At 54.8% G+C, this 20,559-nt stretch overlaps 5 protein-coding genes across 5 annotated transcripts; 3 read left to right on the top strand and 2 right to left on the bottom strand.

The window, feature by feature from the left end:
- Positions 1-51: 51 nt before the first annotated feature.
- CH63R_03622 (SET domain-containing protein) lies at positions 52-1,653 on the top strand (the record flags this gene model as incomplete). The annotated part of the gene is made up of 4 exons (XM_018298597.1): positions 52-184; positions 238-839; positions 893-1,126; positions 1,192-1,653. 4 exons carry the CDS (start codon positions 52-54, stop codon positions 1,651-1,653), a joined length of 1,431 nt encoding a protein of 476 aa, XP_018159843.1.
- A 2,414-nt stretch (positions 1,654-4,067) lies between these two features.
- Positions 4,068-5,124, top strand: CH63R_03621 (uncharacterized protein; the record flags this gene model as incomplete). Its single annotated transcript, XM_018298596.1, has 2 exons — positions 4,068-4,079; positions 4,129-5,124. 2 exons carry the CDS (start codon positions 4,068-4,070, stop codon positions 5,122-5,124), a joined length of 1,008 nt encoding a protein of 335 aa, XP_018159842.1.
- Positions 5,125-5,809: 685 nt separating this feature from the next.
- Positions 5,810-7,343, bottom strand: CH63R_03620 (Adaptor complexes medium subunit family protein; the record flags this gene model as incomplete). The annotated part of the gene is made up of 4 exons (XM_018298595.1): positions 5,810-5,890; positions 5,946-7,043; positions 7,111-7,239; positions 7,305-7,343. 4 exons carry the CDS (start codon positions 7,341-7,343, stop codon positions 5,810-5,812), a joined length of 1,347 nt encoding a protein of 448 aa, XP_018159841.1.
- A 5,128-nt stretch (positions 7,344-12,471) lies between these two features.
- CH63R_03619 (Clock controlled protein) lies at positions 12,472-14,747 on the top strand (the record flags this gene model as incomplete). The annotated part of the gene is made up of 2 exons (XM_018298594.1): positions 12,472-13,414; positions 13,474-14,747. The coding sequence occupies 2 exons, from the start codon at positions 12,472-12,474 to the stop codon at positions 14,745-14,747; spliced, it is 2,217 nt and encodes a 738-aa protein (XP_018159840.1).
- A 2,326-nt stretch (positions 14,748-17,073) lies between these two features.
- CH63R_03618 (Serin endopeptidase) lies at positions 17,074-20,058 on the bottom strand (the record flags this gene model as incomplete). The annotated part of the gene is made up of 11 exons (XM_018298593.1): positions 17,074-17,309; positions 17,393-17,465; positions 17,532-17,619; positions 17,677-17,788; positions 17,871-17,980; positions 18,038-19,311; positions 19,377-19,433; positions 19,492-19,549; positions 19,591-19,708; positions 19,757-19,820; positions 19,882-20,058. The coding sequence occupies 11 exons, from the start codon at positions 20,056-20,058 to the stop codon at positions 17,074-17,076; spliced, it is 2,367 nt and encodes a 788-aa protein (XP_018159839.1).
- Between the last annotated feature and the right edge of the window lie 501 nt (positions 20,059-20,559).

The raw sequence follows: 20,559 nt of genomic DNA, 5'->3' as shown, positions 1-20,559 counted from the left end.
TTCTAACCTATACAAGTGATTGAAATATCTTTCCTCGATCAATCCAACAAAATGGCTGCTGCCGGCGATTTCAACTCGGCCTCGCAGCAGTTCCTCTCCTGGTTCCAATCTCTCCAGGGCGCCACATTCCACGAAGACATTCAAATCGTCGACCTGAGAGGTCAGAATGCTGGACGTGGCATCAGTGAGACTAATTTCCCTATGTTCTTCCGAGGAAACTTGCTAATGTATCGCTAGTTGCCACAAAGGACATTGCCCCTGAGACAGTCCTTTTCACCATCCCGAGAAAAAGCATCATTAACACTGAGACATCCGAGCTGCCCAAGAAGATCCCCCAAGTTTTCACTGGAAACGACGGCGACGATGAGGACATGGAGAACGAGCCCCTCGACTCGTGGGGTTCTCTCATTCTGGTCATGATCTACGAGTATCTTCAGGGCGATGCCTCCCCTTGGAAGCCGTACTTTGAGGTCCTACCCGACAAGTTTGACACCCTTATGTTCTGGGAGTCTTCCGATCTTGAGTGGCTCAGGGGAAGCGCGGTTCTGTCAAAGATTGGTAAGGACGAGGCGGACGAGATGTTCCGCTCGCGGATTCTGTCCGTCATCGCAGCCAACCCGACCATCTTCTTCCCTCAAGGTGTGGCACAACCGAGTGAGACGGAGCTGCTGCAGCTGGCTCACCGGATGGGAAGTATCATCATGGCATACGCCTTCGATCTGGAGAACGAGGAGGAGCCTGAGGAAGAGAATGAAGAATGGGTCGAAGACCGCGACGGCAAGACGATGCTGGGCATGGTGCCGATGGCCGACATCCTAAACGCCGATGCCGAGTTCAATGTGAGAAGCCATACCATGCCATTTCTATCGAGCGCGTGCTGACAGAATTACAGGCACACGTCAACCACGGAGAGGACGACCTCAGCGTCGTCGCCCTCCGACCCATCAAGGCCGGAGAGGAAATTCTCAACTACTATGGTCCTCACCCCAACTCGGAACTGCTCAGAAGATATGGCTACGTCACCCCCAAGCACTCTCGCTACGACGTGGTTGAGATCCCGTGGGACCTCGTCCAGTCCATCCTGACCGAGCAGCTAAGGCTGACTGACGACGTCTGGAAGCAGCTGGTATGTTTATAATTAGAAACGCCCATGGTCTACAATGGCGCTGACGGAAGAAAAACAAAAAATAGGCAGAGCACGTGGACCCCGAAGATTTCGAGGACGTCTTCGTCCTGGAGCGCGACTCCGGCGAGCCGGACTCAGAAGGCCGTCTCACGACGCCCGCCAAGGTCCAGGAGGTATCCGCAGAGCTGGAGGAGCAGCTGAAGGCTGTCCTGAAGGCGATCAAGAAGGTCCGCGGCGACCTCATCCCCGACAAGAGGAAGCGCGACGAGGTCTATCAGCACGTTGTGGCTGCTGCGCTGCAGAAGCTATTGGCGCAGTACCCGACAACAGCAGAAGAAGACGAGGCTCTGCTGGCATCCGGCAATCTGACTTCTCGCCAGAGGATGGCCGTCGAGGTCAGACTCGGCGAGAAACGCTTACTCAAGGAAGCGCTCCAGATGGATGGTTCTGGCCACGGGAATACGGTGGAAGAAATCCACGACGAGGGCCAGGAGAGATCGTCCAAGAGGGCGCGCACAGCACAGTGATTGTTCTTGATTGGTAGATGGCAGCAACTAAGGAGGTTGATTCTTGAGATAGAGTTAGAGGGGACCCTGATGGCAAATTTTTGGGATTGATGCTCGATTTCTATGGCAGAGCAACAGATGTCGGGGGGGTTTTGAGGGGAGGGTGATTAAATCAAGTCCGACCCGAAACCTAGGAACAGACCAAGTTCTCTTTGGCGTCAAAATCGCGCTAAAAACTGCTAAACTCAACGTCACACAACCCATTCTACTATTTACTTACACTGCGACGTTCACGACACCAATCATCAACTGCTGTATTTGGCTATAAGGTTCTCTTGTTTCTTCAGCTGACACACATTGAGCGAGGAGTTCTGTGTCTTCAAAGTCAAATGGCTTCGCCTTCCAGCTACCTGTGTAACAGTCCTCGACTCCCCCTCCCCCCCAAGTTTACCTCGGGCTAATTGGCTGTCGTGACATTGGCTGGCAGACCAACACCAGCCAGTACCAGTATTGACATAACCCCGCACCTTCACTGACCGGTGCGAGAATCCATTCTCGGTTTTGTCTCTCTGATAAGTCCTCGTGCATGGTCCCCCGCCTCCGACGAACCGCCAGCCATGGCGGGTAAATACTGGGAGAAGTAACGCAGCTTGGCTCTCGCCCAATTGGCCAAAGCGTCCAAATGACGGGTCAGACGTTGAGTGGTGATCAAAACAGCGGTGTGCAGTTGCGGTTATCTCTGTCGCCGGTGATCGAGAGTGGTTAGTCCACTCTCCCAGCCTCTGCCCGACACAGAACCCTTCATCCGCCGTTACTGTTTCGAGATATCTTCAAGATTTTTACACACAAAAGTAAGAAGAGTCACAGGGATAAGAGGAGACGTTTATATACGTCCGTGATCTATAACAAGATCAATTATGTATGACGTTCTCTGCAGGGCGCGGAGGGATCCAGGGTAGATTCCATACACACATAAACACTGCGTCGACAGTCGTTTGGGAAGGGAGCTTTGTGGAAGTCATGAGCCAAGATCGAACATGTGGACTGTTCAGTCCTGCTCAACGCCATATCGCCACGACCTCCTTATTGTTGTTCCAATAGAGTAGAAAACGCCGGTCTCGGACACTCTCTCCGAGCATGCCCTTCACCTCAACTGAACGACAATTGCTTTGGCACCCAGATACCAATACAGCCGGTACTATACGGCTTCCATTGGCCGCGCGTAGTTTTGATACCGACTTACATCTTCTTGAAACTAATTCCGGTTGACTGGTTTTCGCGGAAATTTCCACCTGTGGTGCTTTTACCAAATTGCGCATTTCAATCCAAGCCAAAACCGAGCCTATGAGCTGGAGCCATCAGCCAACATTCCAGCTTCATCCAGCACCTCACTAGTTACGAACGAAGGCTTGGGTATCACCGAGCAGACGCTAGGCCGTCGTGGGCTTACCGTCATGCAAGTCATCCAGAAGCCAACGGCTAGCGGGGGAGGCTGCCGACCATCCAAGCACTTCTCTCCACGCTCGAGTCCACTCCGCCCGCAAGAACACAGCTGCTTCTGCATCCAACATCGGGAATGACGACGGCCTTGCAGCAGTTCTGCAGCAGGACGTGGAGTTTATACGCCCTGGCTCCCCGTCCGATAAGAGACGGTCATCCCGATCTGGCTGCGAGCAACGAGAGGGTTTACAGATTTCATTCGCTGGGTTGCGACGGCATAAGAGCATTGCAAAGCCGAGGAAGCAACGACACCCTCACCCTCATTATCGGAATTCCTGTGTCTGGGTCTCGAGAATTGGCATCCTCGCTCTCCGCCTGGAGGGGTTCGGCATGCAGTCATTCTTCACCGAAAGACAACGTGGCCGAATAGAAACCATCCGGCATGTGACCATACCTGACCCTGGCCTTCGTCGCCATCAGGAAAGGGGACGCAGATCAGGGCATTCCACCCATAGTCCACGTCCTCTCCGTGCAAAGAAACGGGGTGCTCGTGAAAGGCGTCACCCATTCCGGGTTATGTTGGGCTCGGACGGATGCTCGTCACGACAAATGAAGAAACCAATCACGCTGGACGTCGCGAGAACGGTCAGGGCTGCATGCCCGTAATATTCTCTTCGCTGAAGAATGTCGGACTGTATTCTTAGGCTGCGACGAAAGTACTGATGTGTTCCCCCCTTTAGCAACGGCTGCATGGCGTCCTACAACTACCACCCCCCGCGCCTCCCAATCTCTGTCATTTTTGACGAGATCATCCAAATCTTGCGTGACAGTCGCGACAAGACAAGCATTCGGCCGAAACCTAACCAGCCTCCCTCCACAGACCTCCCTCCACAGAGTACACTATCAAAGTCCTCCACGCCACTCTGAAGGTTGACCGTAACCACCAACACTTGTCACTCAAGAGTCGTCAAATAAATCAGGACCAGACGGCCCCCATGTATTCCGGCGTACGTTAGGCCCCGGCCATTACTATTTGCCTTCTCTAACAAAATCAAGAAGAGCCACCGTCGCCATGAACACGGGAGGAAGAGCGATAAGAGAGATAGCCAGAAAGACCACAAAATCATTAGCACAGCTGGCAGCGCCAAGCCCGAGAAATCGTCATCAACATCATCATCATCATCATCTCCTCCTCCCCTCAGCTTCCTTTTTGTTGTCAACGAGCTCGATGTTATCGACGAGGGCCACGGCCGCGGTCCCTTCGTCGATAGATTCGGCAGCCCCCTCCCGCCCGAGGGCATCGAATGCTACGGCGATGAGACCGTCGGGGCCGTGTGGCGATACCAGAACGGGACCGTCACCGCGGCGCCCGAGTACTTTTGGAACCGGCCCCGGCGGGGCTCGCCCGGCGACATCGCAACCTTCCATCACGCCTTCGACGACATGGGCCAGCCCGTGTCCTACTACCACCCCATGGTGACGTACTCGACGCACAGCGTCTTCAACTGCTGGCGCTTCCTCCCCTGCATCTGGACCAGCACCGACATCTCGACGGTCGCGACGATGGACTTCAATATCGACCACAAGTGGTCGCCGCTGGGGTTCCGACACGACCCCCACGAGCCCGGACGCACCCGCATCCTGGGCCCGGAACGGTCCGTCGCCGACAGGGATCCGTCGTGGGTCCCGCACCTCCTGCCGAGCACGTACGCGGCGCCCCAGTCGGCGCCGCCTTCCAGGGGTCTCGGCGGGCCTTTCGGGATCGTGATCGGCCTCCTCGGCCTGGCCAGGAGGCCCGGCCATGCGGACGACGCCTTCAGGGACGGGCTCTGGAGCCACGGTCGCCTGGCAGGCAGCCGCTCAGGGCGTGCGGGTGAGCGAGAGTCTCCCTTCGGCCAACAAGCCCTGTGTCGATGGCTAACGTCGAGACTTAATCAGAACCTGACGCAAAAGGTCCTCCGCGAGGGGTCATGGTCCGCATCTGCTATGACTGTGACAACCTGTCCGGATCGACGTATGATGCCATTTTTTCCTTTGAACAGAGAGGCGTAGCGATTACTGGTTGAGCAGTCGCCTATCATTCTTCCTTGTATAGGCACTTGATGTTTGGATAGTCGTAATTTTTGCGTGGACCTATCTCTGTTCCGGGGTTTCACTTTTCAATTCAATACCTAGTAGTTTTCGACAACGAGACATTGAAATTAAATGAACAGATTAATACCCCCAGGAACGTTAGTCATCGATGGCTCATTATACCGGCTGAGTTTTGTTCAACTTTTATTCCATTGGCAGTCTCTTTCCCAATCCTACTTGTGCCGCGACAGTGAGATATCGCGGTAGGTCTAAGTTGAGTTAGGTGGATGCGGAAGACAGAGATGCGCGGTCTATAATCAACAAACATTTGTCCATGTAGACAAGGGCATCCTCCGAGCAGAAGCGCCACGCGTATTCCTCTGTCGACACGGCTACTCGCACTGTTCGTTTGGTTGCAGGAACTTGATGTATTGAGCCCTCCGTCATCGTGCGACCCTCGTCGTGGTTAACCAGACTAAATAAATACGTGAAGTGATCGCCCCCAAAGTCTCGCCTGTCTATCGTCTCGAGGTGCCAACCGGGGGTGTCCGTAAGCCTCAACTCATTTTTCTATTCCGCTTCGAAAAAAACAAGTAATAGGGTCGCTGAAATCAGAACCCCTATAGTAGACTCATATTGCGTTACAACTATGCGAGTACGATGCTCATACCGCATCGGGCAGTCTCACTGCTATGTCTCCCGACTGGGTGATGTATCTGACCCAAGGCAGTGAGGGGTATTGCAGCTGCTGCAGGTTAGCAAGGTGCTCCCACTTCGAGTATCCATAGTGCAAGGCTTACCTTTGGCTCTGTAATCTTGAGATACCTCACCTGGATACCACTTGTCGTGAAATAGGGGATCTCGAATTTGACCTGAATCGGCCTCTTGGCGCCCTTGCCCGGCGCGCCGACGCCACCCATGCTTCCGCCGAAGCCGCCGGTCATACCGCCACCGTGCTCGTCATCGCCCCGTACCGAAGGAAGACCCAGCTCCGCCCTCATCATGAACTCCTTGTTGCCACCAAACTGCTTAATCTTCCACACGATGGCGCTCTGTTCAGGGGCGTAGTGGACGGCGCCAATGTTGGTGCGGAAGCGCGGAGTGTCGGCGTCGTCAGGGACGGGCACGATGATTTCGACGTTGTTGGCCGTACTCCTCCGCTTGAACTGGGCCTTGGCCTTGAGCATGTACTCGATACGCGACCCGCTGTGGCTCTCGACGACGCACTCGACCCAGATAAGGGGCTTGACCTGTGTGTTGAGACGGTAGCTCATGAGCTCGAACTCGCCGTCGGGCGGGATAAAGGAGATGGTGCGGTCGTTCTCGAAGCGCGACAGGCGCACGCACTGGTGGAACTTGACATCCTCCATCTCGATGGCCTTGCCGCGGGTGGTGCGGCCAGTCGTCTCGAACATAACCTTGTCATTGAGGCCGAGGCGCAGCTCGGGCATGCCGCTGAGGTAGCACTTCATCTTGATCGCACCGAGGATCTCACTGCGCAGGACGTTGCCGTTGGCGCTGACGAGTAGGTTTAGGCTCTCGACGACATCGAGGAAGACCTCGTTTTTGCGGTAACGGATGCCCTCGGAGCGCCAGGAGACGGCGTTGGTGACGGCGATGGGGGGGCGAGCCTGAATCTCGAGCTTGTGGGACTCCTGCGTGATGTACTCTTGGAGGATCTTGGATTCGGTGGTCTGCGGATAGCCAAAGTCCATCATCTCGTCGAGAAGCTCGTAAATGATGACAAAGTTGTCGCGGATGGATTCCTCCTCAAGGGCCTTGAAGTATTCCGTAAAGACTTCGACGATTTTGTGCAGGAAGAGGAGGATCTCGGCGGCGTTGGTGTTTCGTTTTGTCAGGGCGAGAAGGTAGAGGTTGTTGTGACGGATGTAGAGGTACTAGGCGCGCGTGGTGTCAGCCAGCAGGCTTGGGCGATGGGCGCAACTCCGGAACTTTTATACGTACGTTGATACCCTCGTGTGAGAAGCACGGAGGAACGGCGGATGATTCTTCTTCTGCTTCGCTTAGGAGGACGGGGAACTTCTCGACGGCCGACATTGGGATGTCACCGCGGTAGTTGCGGGCAAGCAGGGTCTGTCGCGGGCGATCGTCAGCATTCTTCAGCTCCACGGGAAGAAACCAAGCACCGAGATGCGAACCTTGCCCTTCAAGTCGAGGAAGAAAACGGCGGACGCCATTGCGAACTCAGGTTGCCAAGGCGGGGGGATCGAGGGGCAAAAGGGGAGAGGCGGTGGGCGGGAAGTCAATTGGCGCGCTGGCCAGGGAATTCACGACAGTGGGAAGGGTCGTATCATGTAGTACGCGCGGTCGTGCAGCTATTCAAGGAGTCAAACGATCAGAAAGTGCTGGTGGGAAGCTGTGTCTTTAAATCGCGGGTCGTGTGCAGGTCGTACAGCACCGCGCTGTAGCTGGCCAATATTGAAACCACGATGTCTCCTTGGAGTCGGGGGAGCACGGGCCACACTGCAATGACAGCCTTACGTCTTCTTGGGAAGCCACCGCTCCCGGGCGCGGCATCGGGCATGACGGAGAGTACTCTGTACCGCCACGGTAGCCGCTGAGAAGAATAGCCTTAGCTAAGCACGCAGGTCCAAGGGGCAGGTGGTTACGTAAGAAAGGCCCAGCATAACAACCGTCCGAGCTCCTGGACTTGGGCTGGCGGTAAGTCACATGATCAGCACCCCCTCGGTAATGGCAGAGTGGATCCCCTGGTGAGCTTACATCGCGCCGAAATTTTCACGTTCGTTTCTTGTTTTCTCTTCTCTTCACCACCGCGTCCTTTTAGACAGTGCAGCACATTATATTACCACGTTTGAACCGGCATTCTGTCGGGATCATCTGTGTCGTCGTTGATGTGAATTGCGATTTCGTGACGCGCAGAGGAAACCTTCCGGTTCCATAAGAGCTGCCCAAGTACTGCTTTTCGCCTTTCGGCGGAAAGCGCTGTTACCAGGGCGGCGTCAGAGGTGCCATACATACTGCAATCAACATGACCGCCGTGATGGGTTTCAGGACTTTCCAATTCCAGAGGAGGGGGCAGATTAACTTCTGATACTTCCGCGCCCAAAAAGCCTGATGTCGTTCACGAGCTTTTCCAGGTGCCGTAGGATTTATGCTGCGGCCTCTGCTCACGGCAAGTGGCCGAGGTCCGGGGTAAAGCCCAACAAATATTGTCAGGTGGTGTACGCTTGTTTGAAGCTAAAATGAGGAACATGTTTGCTTTTGGGTTGCGGCAAACCCTCTTGCAAATGAGCACTCGACAGTTCCTCAACGGCAGGGGAATGTTACAATGCACGGCGCTCGGGCCGTTGGCAGATCTTGATCCCACTCGGTTTGGAGACAAACGCCCCTCGGATGTGGGATCGATGTCTTGTGTCTCTTGTGAAGACTGCACTGCGTTGTGTTGTTGGGAGGTGACTGCGCACACTATTCCTCGTTCCTCGGACAAACCACCCAGGAAGCGCGTGCTGACCGACAAAATGCCAGCTGGTTGCTCGTGCTTGGTGGAATGAGAAACGCGATCCACTTGCCCGGGTCTGAGATGCTATCACATGGCCATTATTTGTGGCAGATAACTAGTCAGGATTGGTGGGTGCCAGGTGCGCCTGAGTCGCGCGAGGTGGGCAGCGGAAAGAGGCCTCGGGAGCCTGGCACTCTGCGGCTTCCAACATGGGTACAGAGTGGTTTTTCTCGCAAACAGATGGAAGTAGGGAAGCACCCGTCGCTTCCGACGAGGGGCTAAGTGAAGATGGAGGGGAGGTTCAAGGCGCCTCATTTTGTTGTGTGCGGCCAGCCGTTTCTCATCCGAGTTCAGACAGCTTTGCAGGGAGGAAAACAATAAGGCCAAAGTAGGTAATGGGGACGGACTATCAGATATTGAATGCGCACCCTGCTTGCTTGTGAAATTTGTACTCGGTGTCACTGACGTGGTCGGCGATGGCGGAAAACGGTGGATGCCGAGCAAGAATGAAGCGAGCTTCGAGAGTACAGAGTACATACAGCATCGTGCCCAAGGGGAAAAACCGAAGGGGGGGAAAAAAGGAGAAAGAAACGAACTACATGGAAAATCCATGGAAACGGCGTTAGAAAAGACTCGAAAGGAAGGTCAGCGGGAATAGACTAGACCCTTGGGCGCATCTGTCGAGGAAAAAATTGCCATGGTCATCTGGCAGCCCCTTGAACTTCCCCGATTTTTCTCCAAGGCGGCGAGAGCATTTACACGTGATTGCAGCATCTTCTTATCTGCGTCCCTCGTCCCTCGGTGTGGGGGTTGGTGGTGGGATGAAGTCGAAATGAAGGTTTACGGTAGAACCTTGTGAAACTTTTTCAAGGGAGAAAATGGATGTTTGTACGCAAGGGACCTGGCCTATGTAGTTTCTTGAACCTTGCGTGGAAGGGCAGACAGGTGAGTCTCTCTTTCAACGTTGGCCTGTTTGGGCATCCCCCGATGGGGTGGCTTTTCTGTCCAACTCATTGCGTGACATTACTGAAGGATGCACTGGAGAGAGTACGGAAGTATTCTCTGCACACGCCTATCCGTTTAGGGTCTCGCTTTCACATGAGAGAGTCCGTGCTTGAAGTGACGTAGAGTACCCAGCGAAGAGTGATGAGCGAGCCAATGAGACATTGAGAACGGCGCTGCTCGTGCCTGGGACCTAATGCCGGCTAGACGAGAGCTCGTGTTGCCTTGTGATACCGGCGTGTCGTGGCTGTTAGAGATTTGTACTGGCTGCAAACGTAGTAGAGTAACAGACGGGACCCCGCACATGCGAATAGTGCTTGTTCATCCCGTCCTGGTCCACGCTTAGCCCAATGCATGTGATGACGGGCCCCGAAAAAGTCTGACACGTGCTTCCCCAGCTTCCCATGGTTCAGATCTCCTTCTCCCCTCAACCCTCTCAGCCCGGACCTGGACGTCTCTTTACTCTGTGCCGGGTACTTCCCTCGAACGACGTGTCTCTTTCGGTAGAGCTCATTGGCGGGTGTGGGTGTAGAGCAAGAGAATTTCTCGTCCCTGGGCAATAAGGAGGGTGAAAAGATGCGGTCTGCAAAGGTCGGGGGGCCAAACGCGTCGTGAGACAAGATGTTCAACCCCTCGGTCGGTAACTATATCGGCTCGGCTTCCATACACACAGTCTCTCCTCTCGTCAGCTGTCAAGTGAGTGAGTGGGATCGGTCAAGAGCGTAGAGTAGGGGTACCTAGAGGTGGAGAGGTTGAAGGTTCTGCGGCTGTTTCTGTAACCGACCCTCCCTCCCTCGCTGTCATCGGCTATTCTCCGCTCTGCTCGGGCGACGACGCATGCCATGCTTGCAACTCTGTCCAACCACCACAAGCAGCAGCACGACGGCAAGTGGCAGAGGTGCAACACTGCACCTCCCTCGAGCGCTGACAGGACAGCCGGTACAGGCACCATCCTGATAGCTTCGCTCGAATGCCTGTGTACACACATACTCATTGTGCGTACCCCATCTCGAATTTAGCCATCCGTCCAAAAATAAGAGAAAGAGGCAAAAGAGCATTGAATGCCGATCAATGTCGAACCCAATAACCACCTAATCACCTACGGAGGGAGGTACTCTGTACACCTAACGACATCCATCTCGTCGAGTTGGCGGCAGCCGGTGCGGAACAGTGCCCCGGACCCTGCAGCCTCCCAGCCAGGCGGACATGCAGACAGACAGTACCGCCTGACCTGGCCGGAACGGGGAACGTGGACTCAGACTCCCGTTTGGCTGGCTGGCAGGCTAGTTATTGGTCATTGGGGTCCCTCGACCTAGCCATCATTGCCCTTCACTTGGTGTTGGACTTCTGACGATGGACTTGAACGGCCCTGGAATGTGGGCTTAATGTGGGCGAGGGCAATTGGATGCGAGGCGCACACCTAGTACCACCAGTTTCGACTCCTTCAATTCTAACCCCATTGTAAGGGAAACTTCACCGGATCCTATGATTACCTCTGTTTTCTTTCGCTCATGACCCTCTCCTCTGTAAGTGAAATAAGTCGAGGTTGGGTGAGGCACAGTACCTACCGTACCTACCAACCTAGGTACCAAAGTTGATCACCCTGGCTGCCCCCCGTCTCCTATCCACTACGCTATCTTTGCACTTGAGACTACCTCCCGGGACTCGGGACTTAGGTGAAGGTACCCTGTGTCCCGCATTGTGCAGCGAAACGCGCACATGACGGGATTAAAGATACTTGCACGACCTGGGTGGGCCCTTTCTTTTGGGCCCGGTGTGATGATATCCCAGCCCACCACATGCGCCAGTGACCATCGTCGTTGTTGCCGCCTTTTCGCAGATGGACTCGTAATCGTCGTCGACCGCCTCATCCTCTTCCTGCTCCTCAACCATCACGGCTATCGTCAGCCATGATCAACCACCATCAACACTATCGTTGTCGCCAGCCAGGAAACACGAAATCACACAACCCACTCACAGTCATCCCATAGGCACTATTCAATCGATCAACCAGCCATATATCCAGTACGACCGTCATCCCTCCATCCTCCTCATCCGGCCTCCACCCCTGCGGTGTGGTGCGGTGCGGTGCGATACGGTGCCTGGTCTCCCGCCGCACACACGCATCCAAACACGCCATCCCCCCCTCCACCCCCTTCATCCTCTCGCAACCGCTCTCGACTCAACAGACATCAGGCCGACACACAACACGCTCTCTGGCTGTCGCTCGCTCGCTCGCTCGCTCGCTCACACACACTTGCTCTGCGCTACGCTGCGCTACTCTAACCAGGACACGGACGGACTCTGCCTTCACCACCATTCAGCAAATCCCTCCCACCACCATACTCGCCCGCCGCCGCCCATCTCACTCGGCAATACCCCGAGATACATCCTGTTGCCGCCCTCCCCTCGCCTGGTCCTCCCTTGCTCGCTGCTTTGGGTCGTTGGAATCCGCTCCATCGTGTCAATTATTCTTCGCCACTTTCGCCTGTACCGCACTACATGAACCTCGAGCGCGCCGCACGCAGCCACTCCTAACTCCTCTTCTGCCCTCCCTCGACTTCGTCTTGACCCGCGCGTGTCTGCTGCCGCTGTTGGTGCTGCTGCTGCTGCTGCTGCACGTCGCAATCCTCAACATTCCAACCACGGCGACGAAAGGAGAAGCAAAACCGTAATTCAAACGGCGCCGCGCCACTCATATCTCCACTCATGCCAGTCCAGAGTTGACCGCTGAGACATCCGTGCCGGTCTCGTTCCCTCCCTCTGCTCGTCCTCGTCTCCTGCCGAGACCCCCCTCCGCCGCAAATTATCCTCGACTCGCCGTCCGAATATACTTTTGCGAGATGGATTTGAGCCAGAGCATGAGCCGGAGCCAGAGCCAAAATCACATGCTGCACGGGCCTGCGCCTCGAGACCGCCAGCTGCCGCCATCTTCCTCGTCCGTCGCCCTCCACTCCCACACGCACCACCACGTCCACCCACTCCCTCCCGCCGCCGCCGCCGCCGCTGCTGCTGCTGGTACCGCTGTCCCTTCGACTAGTCGTACAGGTACAACTGCTACCGTTGTGGCTACTGCTACTGCTGCTGCTTCGGCCTGTGCATCTGCGCCTGCTTCCACCAACATCTCCTCCATACCCGGCAAGCACGTCCTCTCCCACGCTCGCTTTGATCCAACACACATTTCGTCCCAGCTGCCATCATATGCTCCTGCCCCGAGCTACACGCATACTCAGTCCCACGATCCCAACTTACTGAGTTTTCCCGACGCCCCGACTACCGAGCTTGCACCCATCCTTCCTGCCGCCAAACACACTGATAACGGGGGTCACAACCTTCCATCTCTCTCTTCTGTGACGGGTCCTCCGCCCCCGCGATTCCCTCCCATCACCTCTTCGCAAACCATCGAACAGCAACAACAACAACACCGAAGACAACAGCAACAACGGCCGCCACTCCCTCCTCCAACGTCGCCTCAACAGCAGCAACGACAGCAGCAACAAAGTCTACCAAAACAAACACAGCCCCATCCACCCTCACTGGTTCGATCCAAGACGACAACGGTACCCGTCACTCACTGGCCGAGCCTCAACCCACTCACGACATATTACACCCCTAGTCATGCCCAGTCCGCCGACTCTCCTGCGAGAATGGACCTCGACGTAAGCAGCAATGCCGCCATGAGCGCAGCTTCGCCAGACCGTTTTTACGAAGGAAGGGCCGCCAGCGTCAGCCTGGATGACCCAGACGTCCGCATGGCCGCAGAAGCCCTGGGGGACTTGCGAGCCGGTATGTCTCCTCGTCTGCGTGTGTGAAACGAGTATCATTTTACTGACTGATCGGATTAGATTTCATCAACTCCCCACCGGCCCGCCATACCCCACTCCCAAGGGCGTCTCCGTCCGTGTCCATCACCTCAAATCCGCAAACCAATTCCGAGGAGCCTCTGTTTTCGCTACTCACCACCTCCCATCCCCTGCTGGCGACAACGATTGAAGGGGCCACATCGGCTTACAATAATTCCAAGAACTTTTCCCCGCGTTTCAAGTCGAGCGCCGAGTATGTCGAAGGTTACTTGACACCCATCGCCAACACCGTCGGTACTGTGGGACGCAAGACCGGCGTCGAAGGTGGTGTTCGCTGGTTTTTGGGTGCTGGGCGACGACATCAGTCCACTGACTTGGAGGCTGCCGATGGAGGCTCCCACAAGCGCCGCAAGGTTGACACCGGAGAAGACCTTGCCAGACTCATGATTGATGCGCAAAGCAATGTCATGCCCGATGTTGACTCTCCCCGCGACCCCTACGTGTTTAAACACGACCGCCGGCTGTCGAGGGCAAGCACAATCGACACCTTGCCCGCGTACGACGACTACCGTTCCCCGGCCTATACCGAAAATGAAAAGTCCGAGAGGCCTACTTCTTCCAACGCCGCTTGGCAATCTCGCCTAATCATGTCGACCTCTGGGCTCAGCGTCGCTATGAGTGAGGAGAGCCTGAGGAGTTTGAAGTACTGCCTGAGGTGGTTGCGCTGGGCCAACGAGCACATTGGCGGAGTCATTAACAACCTCAAGTCCACCCTTGAGCAGTATGAAAAGACTGGCGACTCTCAGCAAGCCCAACAACCTGAGGTCAGCAGCGACGGCGACCACGTCATGATTGATGGCCAACCCGACTCCATATCGGAACAGGACCGGACCATGTTGGCAGCCAGGATTGCGTCCCTTAAAGGTGATGTCCTCAAGACATTGCGGGACGTCATCGAGACCGTCTCCAAGTACGCCGGCGGCGCCCTCCCTGACAATGCCCGTACTCTGGTCCGCCGTCACTTGACCACCCTCCCCCAACGCTTCCGCTACGCAAGCATGGTCGAGCAACAGCAAGGTGAGAAGACCGGCGAGCAAGCCCGCGAGGAAGCCATGCGTGAGGGCGCTCATCGCGTCCTCGTCCTTGCCAAGGAGGGGCTCGACATGATGGCGCAGGTCAGTGGCGTTCTCGACGGCACTATTGTCAGCGCCGAGGAGTGGTGTGAGAGGCTTGGCAAGAAGAAGCGGGACCAACGCGACGCCGTCCTTCCGCAATCACAGCCTCACGAAGTCGACGTCAAGATTGCGCCGGCTTAAAGCGACCAACGGTTCTACTCTGCGTTCTCTTTAAAAAGGGTCACAGACGACATGTGGAGGACAGTTCACATTCACATTTCCTTCGTCGCTTTCCTCAAAATTACCAAGTGGATGATTTAAACGGCGCACTGGCGGCGGCACATGGAAAAACGAAAACCGAGACAAAAAATACTTGGACGAAATACTCTGCTCTGGCAGACGTAAGATTTTTCATCAATGATACCACACTGAGGACACCCTCATTCCCATTCATCCACTTCGTTTCCAGTATACCATATCATACCAACCTACAAACACACAAACATCTCGGACATTTTCCTCACTTTTATCAAGTACGCTTTTGATCTTGCCTTTTGTTTCAATTTTTTTTCTTTTGGCGGTTCATCTTTTTTGCTTGGTATTTGCTGCTTTGTTTTCCTGTCTTATGGTTTTAATGGACGGTTTACAGATTTCTGGCGCGTCTCGCGAACAAACTCTAAGCTCCTAGGGCTCTTGGTTCGCTGTGTATAGAGCTCAAGCATCGTCATTGTACAAAGCAAAACTGATTCATGTTACGACTGACTGGACATTTGCCGAAATGTTTCTCCACATTATGTTTCCCATTGCCAGTGACAAAACGATGATACCATGTCCATTTCCCAGATAGAACACTCATACAAATATCTTTCAACATTTTGAAGGTAGACAACAAACCAAATCAGGAATAGGGAGGGGGGACTGCATGCTGTCAAATGCCAGAACCCATTCCCTCGTTGGAAGTCCGGTATTCAAACATCGTCAAGGTCTTCATGACGACAGCAGGATAGCAGGACTCTGTAGAGCACGTGCAATCTCAGTGCAGTGTTGCAGTTTCATGTGAACAGGCTTTAACACAGAATCCACAAAAACAGGGTGGCAGGGAATTAGATGAAATCATGTCCTTCTAAAGTCTGTCCGTACAATCAGAATCATCAGTTTGACGCTGGGACAAGGTCAAATAAAGTATGCGGGGAAAGGCTTTGAACTCCCGGACCATGTGATCGAAGGGAGCATCTCCGCGGCGCCATAGCTCCTCTGTCGGCAAGGCTTCCGAGAGGACGACGTTTGGTTTGGGCCTGGCTGATTGCTGGTCAACAGCTTTTTGTCCTTCATGTTCCAGCCGTTACTTGTTTGTTCCATGTGACAAGAAGCCCTCGTTCGCTAGCTCTTTCTGTTCATCGCCGGTCCCAGTGGGATGTACACTTGTGTCACTTCGCATCTCCATTTGATTCAGTCTAATAAGGGCTGAGTACGTGAGGACTAGAGTACGAGCTCTGTTCTTGCACCGGACGAGTTGGCATTGGTGTCTGAGAATAGCCTCCGCACAGGTGGGGATGGAAACAGGTCAAATTGGGCAAAATACGCGTTGTTGTTGTTATGTCTAGGTTGTCGATGTTGGCTAAGGGGTGCACAGATCTAACAGTGGTTGTCATCCTTCCCATTCCCAATTGGGAATCTCCGATCCTCCTCAACTCCCCAATTGGCAACCTGCCAATTGTTCCTTCTCTCAGTCTGTAGACAAGGTGTGCTTGGAACGGGTGGTCTGTACTTTCCTTCATCTGTAACTTTTTAGCATTTGCGTTTAAGTCGTACGATGTGTTCAGCGTTTTCTCAAGGTGTGGCCAAACAGGTGTTGATACATAGACTGGGGAAGTCAGCACTGTAATCCTCACTTCCACTTTCAGCATGTGAACTTGGCTCAATGCATGAAAGAAAAAGGCTGTTGGAAGTTGCAAACCCAATTCCTTTGGCTGTTCAAGTAGATTGCCGTTGCCATACCAGTCAGCAGCGTGCGGCATTTCGTGCTCCTTTGGGGTCATGTCGTCTCCTGCAGAGCTTAACAGGCGGCGAGCATCAATGATCTGTTGTTTCAAGCTCGCCTCTGGATCGGAGTCAATCTAACTTTTTCTAAGTCCCTTTTAAGCCATACTCAGGACGGGTAGTACTGTGTACCAAGTGGGTAGTAGGCGCTTTTGTGTCACTTTTCCGCATGTAGTCGATAGATCCGCCAGAGGCGCTTTGGCCAAGTTCGCTTCCAAAATGAATTTTATGATAATTCGTGTAAGGAAGTTAAAGGGCTCACTAATCTAGATTGACGTACTACGTACTGAGATCTTATCGACAGTCTTAACCAAAGAGACCCTGCGACATCGGTCGTGCCTTTCTTCCCTTGTTTCAAGTCTTCATCAGGCCCAGTGCGGAGATGACGAAACAACAATCTTCTTTAAGTCGTACACGTCCCAGTTATCAGCCTTTGCCGGATCGCCAAGGGGGTTGAGCGCGGCAAACCGCATGCTGAAGAACGTTGTCAGTAACGAAGGGGTAGCCTAACTATTCTAGGGGGGGAGGGGACTTGCGTATAGTTGCCAGGCTTGATATCGGTTCCATCTCCCAGACCCCCGAGCCACCAAACAATGTGTCTCGGCGTTTCGATCGACGTCCGGAAGATGTTGACGAGTGGAAATGCCACCGTTCTGTTCTTGCTGTCCCTGGCCGGGTCGAAGTTGGCCTGGTCAGTCGTCCGGCGGTAACCTGTCGCGGTTCCTGAACAAACAGAGACGATTTTGTCAGCAATGACTCTGGGAAACCCGGTCTTCACGAATGCGATCCTGGAAGAGCCCACGCACCGACGTATCCATTCTCCCCCACAACAGGCGGGTACGAAGTCCAGGCGCTCTCGTCCCAGCCGTCTTCGAAAATCTATGTGGAAGCAGTTCATCAGTCCCGAGTGCTGCCACAGAAGCCAGACGCCGTGGATATACGTACGTCCCATCGAAGCGTCTTGACTCCCCACTTCACCTCGTACGCAACCCGAGGGAAGTCCTGGGCCGCGGTGGAAAGGTCGAATGTGAATCTACCGGTCTTTAGCAACATGTAGAGTTAGATTGCATGCCAGATTACCAGTGCATACGTAATTGAGTTGGTAGGGTCCAAGGTGATACTGCCGTCTGGGCCTTTTGTTGCCAAGGGATATCCAACCTCGAAGGTCTCGTGCATTTCCTTTTGAAGGTTTGCGGCAAGGCCTTGTATGATTATGGTCAGCGATGCTTTGACGCAAACTGCCATGTGCATTGTTGAGAAACTGAAATGGTTAGATGCACTTACCCAGGTATGGGATGGCAAGGCTCTCGCCCTTGCTGCTCTTGACGGCGATGCTACCGCTGTAAGTTGGAAGCAACCTAGCGTTGAGACCCTCGGGAACTTTGAAGGTAAACCTGGCTTGGAGTCAGAAGAACGTGTACGTGTATCCATCCACTTTTCAGGATACTCACTCGGCTGTCTTGGTCTCGCCAGGACCGACACTGAAGCCATCCTCCGGCAGGGCAACCTCGGGCACCATGATCTGAGGCGCCAGCGGATACTTGGCCAGTCTGTTTGGGTCCGAGGCGTCGAGGGTGTCGAACCCGGCGGCCGGCTCGACGGAGAAGCTGTACGTGACGACTTCCGCGGCGTTGTTCGTGACGGCGACAGTGTGCTGTGCGGCAAAGTTCGCGGTGTCGTTCAGGGCGAACCGCTCGAGCGAGAGCTGAGTGGTGTAGTCGAGCACCTTGGACGCGTTCACGAGGCCCGTACCGACCTGGGCAACCGAGGCTGTGAAGTCTTGGGTGACGATCCCGTGGGACCAGGCGACTCGCTCGCCGCTGGAGATGATCCTCATCATGAGCTGCTCGCTGAACTTGGCGCCGTGGACCTTCTTGCCTCCGAACTTGCTGATGTACAGCGCGGCAACACCAGCAACGTAAGGGGTCGCCATCGACGTTCCGCTGAGGATCGTCCAGGTCGGCATCTGAAGGTAGGTGCTGTAGATGTTTCCTCCGGGGGCGGCGATGTCGGGCTTGATGGAGAGGTCGTTGAGCGCGCCGATGCTGGTGAAGTCATTGGCGAGGTTGCCGTAGGGGCTCACGATGCCGATGGGCCTGGTTTGGTCGAGCGAGAAGTCGCCAGTGACATTGCCGCCGTCCTTGATGAGCGCAATGATCTCGTGACCCGCGTCGCCGGATATCGTGCCGATGGTCGCAGTCTCGTAGCCGAACGGGATCTCTAGCACTGACTCGTCGTTGTAAGTTAGGACGTAATCGGCCCCGAACGCCCGGGCATTGCGTTGCTTGACGAGGTTCTGGCAGCCTCCCGAGCGCAGGAGGATGATGGAGTTTGCAAACGATGGCGTCCCGGGCGGGAACGGCTGGCATCCGCGTGCCACGGCTGAAGTAAGATCCAAAGTGAGGGGGACGATCGGCCGGTTCATGGTCTCGGGGAAGGCCTCGTCAGCCATGTAGCCCAGCGTGACCGTCTTTGAGGCGCCGGCCTTGTCCGTGAAAGTCGCGTTGAAGGGCTTGCCGACAATGACGGGCGTCTCTGTGGAGGCCACCGCAAAAACGCCCTTGGCAGAAGAGCCGGAGCTGCCGTGATAAGCCCCTTCCCAGCCCGAGTTGCCCGCGGCGATGGTGATGACGATGCCGGTTGCCGCGATGCGGTCGCTTACTCGCTGCCAGGCACTGTCGGGCCATCCGTCGGCTCCTCCAATGCTGCAGGTGATTACGTCCACCTTTTCAGGTGCGTCAGTGGGTGGAGAACCTGAGGCTTTGGACGTCGAACTGGGAATAATCTTACGTCGTCGTCATAGGCAGCCAGGAAGGCCTCAATCAAAGTCTCGTCGTCGGTATAATCCTGAGTGAAAGGGTCAGCTGTAAGGCAATGGATTCAAACTTCAAGCTCTCCAACTCACGATAAACCCCATCACCTTGTAGCCATAGAGAGTCGCTTTGGGTGCAACTCCCTTAAATCTAATGATGGTGTAAGAGAATAACTCCCGCAAGTGCGCAACCGGGTCAGGGGGTTCTCAGACTCTTCCGTTTCACCGGCAACGATTCCAGCGACATGCGTTCCATGGCCCTGGAAGTCTTCAATGTCATTGTCTGGGTTTTTGGGCTCACCCGGCCAGTCTTGGAGTTGTTAGCCGGTCCCTCATTGCTTGACTCAAGTCAACTTACATCCATCTCCGATAAGATCGAGGCCGCCCTCCACTTTGAAGCCTGGACCGAATCCTCCGCCAAGCTACAAACAGTCTGTCAGCAGCGACTTCTCACAAACAACCTCAGGTAGTATGTTCTCATACAGCAGAATGACCATAGTAGATGCCTGTGTCGACGACGGCCACTTTGACGCCCTCTCCGAGGATCCCGGCTTCATGGAGCCTGTAGACGCCCGTTGATTTGTGAATATCGGCAATGGGAACAGCCGTCGCGTCTCTCTTGTCGAGTTCCTTTTTGGGCGCTGGGTCGAGCTTGACCATTCGAGACGGCCAGACCGACTCTACGTTGTCAATGGTAGAGAGAGTGTCAGTCGTCTCCGTCTCGGACTCGATGCTTGCTCCTTTGAAGACGGGACTGTTGAACTCCTTGACGATGTGGGTACCGGGCCGGGCTTTGATGGCGGCGGCTACCGCCTACAACGCAAAGCGCTGCTAGTAAAACCGTCAACGCATACATGACAAAATTGAATCGTTCGTATGTGGTCAAACACGCCAGATACACAAGCAATGAGCTTCACAGCCGTCCCATCTGGGCTCATATATTGATACTGGATGACATATGAACCCCCTTTTCCCCTGCGCCTCACGATCAATAATCAACAACGTCTGTCCTTGGCATCTGAAATAGGCAGCTCATCCGGTCAGCGATTCCTACGTTTACCCACTTGCGATGCTTCCGAGTTGAGCTACCACCGCTCGTGCAGAAACTAGGTCACGGATAAGACGGGGAGTGACCGCGGTCATGGGGCCGCCGTGCCATAG

Source organism: Colletotrichum higginsianum, chromosome 3 (genome assembly GCF_001672515.1).
Source record: "Colletotrichum higginsianum IMI 349063 chromosome 3, whole genome shotgun sequence".
NCBI classification, from domain to species: Eukaryota; Fungi; Ascomycota; class Sordariomycetes; order Glomerellales; family Glomerellaceae; genus Colletotrichum; species Colletotrichum higginsianum.
The sequence above is the reverse complement of the archived record's forward strand: the minus strand, read 5'-3'. Positions and strand labels throughout refer to the sequence as shown.